Source organism: Schistocerca piceifrons, chromosome 8, assembly GCF_021461385.2.
Source record: "Schistocerca piceifrons isolate TAMUIC-IGC-003096 chromosome 8, iqSchPice1.1, whole genome shotgun sequence".
Taxonomy (NCBI): Eukaryota; Metazoa; Arthropoda; class Insecta; order Orthoptera; family Acrididae; genus Schistocerca; species Schistocerca piceifrons.
This window is the reverse complement of record NC_060145.1, coordinates 115,030,564-115,039,199: the sequence shown is the minus strand read 5'-3', so window position 1 is coordinate 115,039,199 and position 8,636 is coordinate 115,030,564. Positions and strand designations below refer to the sequence as shown.

General features: G+C 42.2%; 1 protein-coding gene and 1 pseudogene across 1 annotated transcript in view; both read right to left on the bottom strand.

Annotated features, from left to right (window-relative positions):
- Nucleotides 1-2,622: 2,622 nt before the first annotated feature.
- LOC124712733 lies at nucleotides 2,623-2,740 on the bottom strand (annotated as a pseudogene).
- Nucleotides 2,741-3,159: 419 nt separating this feature from the next.
- The window catches only part of LOC124712111 (roundabout homolog 2-like), a 108,754-nt gene continuing 103,277 nt past the window's right edge, over nucleotides 3,160-8,636 (bottom strand). The window contains exon 18 of the mRNA XM_047242408.1: nucleotides 3,160-3,589. Within this exon, the coding sequence (XP_047098364.1) occupies nucleotides 3,387-3,589 (203 nt within the window). The 3' untranslated portion in view covers nucleotides 3,160-3,386. The remainder of the gene's footprint in view (nucleotides 3,590-8,636) is intronic.

Here is an 8,636-nt window from a genome sequence, read left to right as displayed (position 1 = left end):
TCCTGTAGAGTTACGTGAACAGACCGCAAAGGCGTGGAATAACGTGTTCCAGGGCAGTATTCCACATTTGTATGATCGTCCTTATTGCAGAGTCAGCGCCTGAAGTGGCGCAAGTGGAGGCTACACCACATTAGAGATGGGTAGTTCGCGAACGAACGTGTGTTAAGGAACGGTTCCCCAAGATGAACGGAAGGACTGAGGAACGAATTCCAAGAAACGATCGGTTCATAGTTCATTTCGGTCGCGGCGGCCTACTTATAGTTGCCGGGAACGAGGAACGATCGGTTCATAGTTCACTAGTTCACTTCGGTCGCAGCGGTCACTTCGGCAGTTCTCGTTCCAGCCTCGGTCGCGTGTTCGCCTCAGTCTCGGCCTCCCTCGGCCGCACTCGTCGTTCTTGCATGACCAGTTCCACTGCCGACTGCTCCTAGCTAGTTCAGTATCCAATTGTTCGTTTCGTTCACTGCGCTCGCCTATTTTACGTGTGTTCCAAACTGTTCTTGCACTTGGTTCTGGCTATTCAGCGTCCGCGACCGGTAATCAAAAAGTATTTTATAGTTATGTAAATTGCCTAAAAATTACGTTGTATGTAATAGGTACGTCTTTTCGGGTAACAAAAGGGCATATCAGCTCACTTCATTATATCGATGAACAGGTGAAGACATACTTATAACAAGGCAAGTTTTTTTTGTTATTCATATATTTTTTGGTTTCATCGACTTGATTTAGCAGCTTTCAACAATTTGCTTAATTTTTAGTGTAAGAAAGTTCATATAAAACGATTTTCGTGTATCTTTCATATACAAAACATTACGTTTAGGAAGGCTCTAATTATTTTTAAGTTTCGTTGTTTCCAATTTGCATTACCTGCTAGTTTGGTTTCTTTGGGAAAAAAAGTGGGTTGTGGGTCATTTTGGCTCAGTAGAAAAAGCAGTGCCTCTCCATTTGAAAAGACACAGATTGCCATGAAATCATATTTATTTATTATCCCAAAAACATTTGTTCAGAAGGAGCTTTCAGACCAAAAACTTTATTACTGCGAACTTAATTATTATTATTATTGCTGCATTAACGTTAATAATGCAACATAAAAACCTAATTTAAACTAAGCGTCTGACGCAAGTATGACAAAACCACATTTTATTTTATGGTTCCATAAAGTCTCTACTTCGCCTACGAACTCAGAGTCAACGTGAAGTATATATAGGGTGTAAACGATTATTGTTTACAACGTAGCATAGCTATGTAATGGAAATCGAAACGAAGAATTTTATACAAGACACTTGTGATCTATGAATTTGGGAAACAGCCACCAACAGGTTTTGAACACCACATGAGCTATAGCCCATGCGCGTGGCGTGAGATTTTCATGTTCTCTTCTCCAGCTCTCTACACATCGTCATCGATTGTTTCGCAATTGTTGCTTGCATGAGCTTGTTATTTCTTCACTGCCTAATTATTACATGTTTGTCTGTGTGTTGTATCTGCTCGTAACGGGCAACACATCGTCCGTAATTGGTGAGCAGTCTTCACTCGGGGCCAGTTTTCCGTGTGCCACCCAATATTATTTCCCTGCGATCAGCCACAAAAGACTACGGTTGGCTAAACGAGCCGGCCGCAGTGGCCGTGCGGTTCTAGGCACTTCAGTCCGGAACCGCGTGGCTGCTACGGTTGCAGGTTCGAATCCTGCCTCGGGCATGGATGTGTGTGATGTCCTTAGGTTAGTTCGAAGTTCTAGGGGACTGATGACCTCAGATGTTGGATTCCATAGTGCTCAGAGCCATTTGAACCATTTTTTTGGCTAAACGACAGGTTCTGCAGAATCACACAAATTACTTCTAAAAGTGTGTAAGAATTCTGTAATGAATAAAAACTCTATACTTTTGGTGTCCTCCATCCTTCAGTCACCTTCGCTACTAGTTTCCAGTTTTTCATTAGAACAATATACCAAGCGCAAATGAACGGTGAACGAGTAAAAATGAACGGTTCCCAAAAAAGAACGATCAGCAGTGAACTAGTTCCCAAGGATGAACGAGTTTGCCCATCTCTACACCACATACCACCTGAGTCGATAGCTGGTTATCTCAGAAGCGCTTGTGCTATTGACGTGTGAATATATTCACTTCATGTGCTCCATATTCTCTGTTGCAACAATAAATCCTGAGCGAAATGGAGACCTCTACAAGGTTGTACATTTTTTGGAGTTCGTTTAAATATTAAATAGTCTCTACTACATATACATTAAACATTTGATGACGGAATACATGAAAATGATCCCATACTCGCAAAAAACCGTCGTAGAGAGTAGACACAAGAGATGCTGAATTTAATTTCATCTTTTAGAAGGTTGCCTGCTATATCAACCGAAATATTAGTACTTTAATTACATCACGACGAGATAACAGGCAGGCAGGCAGCAGGTAGCCCTTCTTCAGGCCACAAGTGGCCCATCGGGACCATCCGACCGCCGTATCATCCTCAGCTGAGGATGTGGATAGGATGAGCATGTGGTCAGCACACTGCTCTCCCGGTCGTTATGATGGTTTTCTGTGATCGGAGCCGCTACTATTCGGTCGAGTAGCTCCTCTATTGGCATCACGAGGCGAAGTGCACTCCGAAAAATGACAACAGCGCACGGCAGCCCAAACGGTCACCCATCCCAGTGCCGGCCACGCCCAACAGCGCTTAACTTCAGTGATCTGACGGGAACCTGTGTATCCACTGCGGCAAGGCCGTTGCACGAGATAACAAACCCAGAATAATTTAAATGAGCTCTGACAGCGAAAACCTACGTTCATCTATAGACGGTACTTGGTTGTGACTGTAACTGGTTTACAAAGAACAGGTTATAACTTGTGGACTATTCTTGGAAATATCGTTAGAAATCGATTATGTTCTGTTCTGTGTTTATAAAGGAATGTAGGCATGTGTTTGAGAAGAAATATCATCTGTAACACGCTTTGCTATGGATGTGACACGATAGTGGAGGACAGAGGAGGATAAAGATGGGCATTCTTACAACAGTCTTGGCTGAGCGGTAACAACTAATTGAGGTAATTCAAAAGTCAAGTAAAATCAAGTCTAATTGTTCCGAAAATTTATTCCAAACAGTTGTACATGATATATATATATATACTCAATACGTATGCTTTGCACAGATATATTTATGCTGCTTCTCTAAGCAACATTTTCGTATTCTACAAAACGTATTTACAGTACTAAAATACACAGTCAAAACATTTGATACAGGTATGAGTGTCTAAAACTAATTTGTAAAATACATCAAAAATGAAGTATTACGTTTCGTCAGACGAACCAGAGATTCATCTCTTTTTTTAAAATCACACATGGTAAACAGACATCACACTATGAGCAAGATTCGTAAATCAGACCGTATACTTCACATCCGACACAGAGTTGTTGGCATCCGCGGAGCTGGACGTTGTCCACGAAATCCGGTTGTTACGGCCGCACCTCTCGTCTGAGCAAGTTTCGTGGATTCGGTGCCCATCTTCTACGCTAGCACTCGTTTCGCTGTTGGGTGACTGGGAGTTTGGGTAATCCAATTTCGCGTAGCCGGGAAGCTCGTCTGCAAAGGGAGAAAAACAGTCATTAGTTTACATAGCTCACTCAATCAACTATACCAAAATAGATGGTTCAAGGGATTGTCTAGCTGTTGAGACAACCCTCCATGATTACCAACTTTTTCTCGAAAGAAAAGATTGGGGTGATCCAGATCATCTTGAGCGAACATGAGACAATCATAAATTTCTTAAAGTAATTTGTACTGAGCAACATGTGATGTTCACATGTAAATTATGGAACTGCGCACTATTCTTTGATGAGGATGGTGTAGTAGACGTACAAACGGGATGTGTTTCTGGTTGTTTTTTCCGCTTATTGAAGCAGATGGAAATATTCATGTACTTGAGGAAAATGCTAAGATACTGTAAGATTTCACAGACGCTAAAAAATTGTGTTATGCATAAGAATACAAAAGCATAAGGTGCGAGAATCGTACATGATACAATTTTTCTTCATATGCGCTGGAATGGCTTGCAAGATATGTTGGACGGAACATACAGCCAACACAGCTAGGTATTTTAGTTGGGTGTCAGCAAGGAAAATGCTTAAGTTATGGAGAGAAGTCATAAAAGCTACTTGTTAAACAGAAGAATAAGAAAGGAAGAGGAAAAAAATTAAACAATCCTTGTATCAACGAAAAAAAAGCTTAGAAAAGATAGGAAAAATCAAAGGAGTCATCAAAAGAAAGCTGTCGCATCCGAAGAAATACTTCATCAACAGAAATCTTCTACTGACATCAAAACTGTGATGTAATTCAGGATTATCTTTCTAATCTTAGCTTCTACAGCAAACCGTTATGTGCACTGGGACCACGGCTGACGGAAAAACTATTAATTTGAAATATGATGTTACAGAAGGAAATCTTGCGGATTGACATTGTGCAAAATGACGAGATACTGCGATCATAGTCTGTTTGGCCTCAGGGTATCCAATAAAGAACAACAGTACAAATCGTCTAATACCGCGAATGCGCTATCAAAGTGGGCACTGGAACGCCTGGAACGAATCGGGACCAATGCCATCGGGTTATCTTCATAGAGGAGTACATGATTCCTCTGACCAATGACAACTGTTGAATAAGAGTTCGTTGGTACCCACGGCCGGTTCCCGAACACTAATCGATGTACATTTGGCGCCCCTTCCCCCTCTTCCCCCCCCCCCTTTTTCCCTCGTACAGTTCCATCCGTGTCAGTTTTCACTACTAATTGTGATGCACACTGTGTACAAATCTTGGTCGCACTTGTCCCTCGCCGGTCGCTGTGTCGGAGCGGTTCTAGGCGCTTTAGTCCGAAACCGTGCTGTTGCTACGGTTGCAGGTTGGAATCCTGCCTCGGGAATGGAGTTGTGTGATGTCCTTAGGTTAGTTAGGATTAAGTAGTTCTAAGTCTAGGGGATTGATGACCTCAAATGTTAAGTCCCATAGTGCTCAGAGCCATTTTTTTTAACTTGGCCCTACTCTCAGCTTGGTAGCCCAAGGGGTGGTTTATGTCACTCGGGTCGTAAACCGGCCTGCTGGTACCTGTCAACGCAATTCTCATGCATGCAGCTTTACTGGTTCAGTGTGCAGAAAGGTAAGACATGTTTCGAATTTCTAACGTCTGTAAGTGTCACTGTACACTATCTGGTCAAAAGTAATCCGTATGTAATGCGGAACTGGCCAGAAGATGTCGCAAGTGGCGGCCCCGCCAGTATAAAAGAAGGCGCGGAGTGTGGTTTGGTCAGTAGGTCAAAAGAAGCAGTTACAGCAAAACATGTCGGTCAAGAAAGGTCAGTGACTTCGAAATGGACAAATCACTGGATGTCAACTGAGTAACAAATCCATCATGGACATTCTAAAATTGTTCAGGTGCACTGTTGGTGATGCGAACTGCGAAGAACAATTACAACTAAACCAGGACCAGACAAACATCGTGTACTGACGGACATGGACTGTTCAGCACTAAGGAGGATGGTTGTATAAAATCACTTGAAATCAGTGCAAGGAATCACTCAAGAGCTACCAGCAGTCAGCCAATACGACGACTGTGTGTAAGAAATTAGAAAGAATGGGGTACGATGGTCGGGCATCTTCTGAAAAGCCAGACATTTCTGTAGCGATTCTTGAGATGGTATAAAGACCGACGTCACTGGACAGTGGATGCCTGGAAACGAGTCATTTGGAGTGATAAATAACGCTATAATCTGTGGAAATCCGTTGGAAGGGTTTGGATTTGGAGAATATCTGGAGAACGTCACTTGTCTTCATCTCTATTGGCTACAGCGAAGTATAGAGGAAGTGGTTTTATGGTATGGGGGATGGCCCACTTATTGCGCTTAAGCAAAGGGTGAGTGCAGAAGTATATGAACACATTTTACAGCATTGTGTTCAACATGCTGTAGAGAAAGACTTCGGAGGCGATGATTGCATCAGCGTGACAGTGCAACTCTGTCATGAGGCAGTATCCGCGAGGCAATGGTCTGTGGACAATAACATTCCTGAAATGGACAGGCCAGCTTACAGTCCCGACCTGAACCCTATGGAACACGTTTGTAACCTCGACTTCGTTCCAGATTCCTGCGTCCCACAAAACTACCTGCTTTAGTTTCGGCTCTTGAAGAGGAATGAGCTGCCATTCTTCCACATTCAGACGCCTAACTGAAAGTTTTTCAACAGAATTCAAGTCATCATAATGGTGAAGATGGGAAGCATCCCACATAAATTTCCGCTAATGGGTGATCGGCTGCTTTCGATCGGTTAATGTCAGTTGCAATCAGTTGATGGATCAACATCAGATTAAATGTCACCCATCAATAAAATTTGTTTACACTGTTCTACAGAGACATGTACATTAGAAATGCCTGTCTTTCTTGTGTTTTAATTTCACAGTAAAAAAACTTTTTTAACGTTCATAATACTTAATGTTTCATTTTCCTCGATCTAAGCCCACACAAGTTCGTAACAATGCAGACAGAGCATATCTTTATCTCAACAGTTTATATTTTGGCTAACAAACGGATGAAGGAGATTAAGCAAAGAAAAAAATTTAAAATATTTTAAACCAGATTTTGAGACTTTTGATGACGATACCGTGGACACTATAAGAGGTACTGTATTGGTTACCCTTATACAGGTGTCTTTCTCACTTAGAAGGAGGCACTGGAAAGATATGGTCCACCTACTGGCAGACGAATCAAAACGAAAAAGGAATATTTTATAACCATCTTTATCCTATGACTTAACTGATGAATCCAAGTTGTTATTTGAAAATGAAACTTGGACTTTGGTCAACGTAACATCAGACAGAAAGGGAACCAGATATAGGTAATCTATGCCTGAGGAATGGCAGGTGATGATATTGAATACTATAAACCTCGCTTTGTCGCAAAAAGTTATCGCCATATACGAGACTGGACTCTGATGAAACGTTCTCGGCTGCTATTCATCATTCTTGTTAACTATAGCAACTGAAGTTGATCTTTACACTGACCACATGGATGCACCAACCATGACGCTATAAGGTGATCTCGATGAAGAAGTCTACATTCGTCAACGCATACGCTACGTGAAGAAGGCAGAGGAGACTATGCCTCCCATCTAAAGACAGAAATTTGTGATTTAAGGCAGGCTTCATACGTTTGGTATGAGAAGTTGGCTTCGAAATTACCTAGAATGAACCTATAGAAACCAGAATATGTTTCCAGTATTTATTACAGAACTGAGAAGCAATTTAAATCCAAGATTTTGTTATTTGGATGACGACAAACGCCTCAATGCACCGGTCATTAGACTGTGCTCTGGAAAAGTCTGCTATCTGAGCCACCCCCATCAAGTAAAGCTTTAGCACGAACCGTTTTTTCCTCAATAGGCTTAAAAGAAGCCAACAGATTTCTGGAATGCAGAAACTTTGAGAAGGAGCAGGAGGAATTAAACGGGAATCTTAGGAAACAAGGAAACAGAATCGCCACATGAATGAAAAGAAGTTTGGCTGTTTCATAACTGTGTCTCCAACGTTATGTTTTAACGTACCTCTGAATTTGTAAGATTCACTGATACTGAGCGTTGCGTTTCCTTTCGTTATTACATTAGTGTCTGAAAAATCGCTGTCTATCTGGCTATACAGTTTAATTCACTGCCGACTGAGGCCATTTTTAAGCGCCTGCGTCAAGTGCTGTATCCTTGGACGTCCACATGAATGACAAATGGAATCAACTTTCTTTCAAGCAGAGGATGAGTCGAGAGAAGATCAGTGTTGAGACATAACTGGCACGCTACAGCAAAGTTTATTAAGACAGTGATTGGATTTCTCAATGTAGATGTAAGTGGCAGTTGCTGCTGATGATGAGAAAGCCCCAGGTTTCCAGCCATGAGATAGTGTTGAAAAACAGCGATGTTTCATAATTATCACCTTCAGCGAAGTGCCAGGAAAGCCCACGGAGGGAATTAAGCGTAGCCTTCGGCAGCACTCCAAGATCTCTCCCACATCACCAGAGTACGCTCGACCACAGCACCGCATGCAGGAGGAGCAGGTAGCCTCTGCCCACGCCAGAGTGCATCACCTAAAATGTGCACCGCAAATATTGCGGGAAGGGAAAGCACTATTTGTGTGTGGTTTTCACGGAATGGATTTCTAGTAAGGGGCTCGTATTGTTGATTGTGCTAACATAAACTTTTTAAACAGAACAATGCCTGTTGGCATCAATAATTTAAGAGTAGGCTGAATTTGAATTTCTGTTGCGTTTGTTGCAGGATTCTGGTGCAAGCCATTTACGAGATACAATATTTTGAAAATCTCACACACCGACACTCCTACACTACATATGGTGGCACACACTACAGAGTAACACAAGTGCATACACTAGTTATGTGGATTCTGCCCTGTAACGAGACAAATGACCATGACAGGTTGTGTTCAAATTGACCACCGGTAGCGGCAATACACGCTTCCAATCTGGTATGGAACGACTGATGCACACGTTCTAGCATTTGAGTGGAAATATCTGAGCAGGTTGCAGTAATACGTCGTTGCATAACATCGGGTGTAGTTTGAATGTCCTTGTAAACGGAGTCTTTC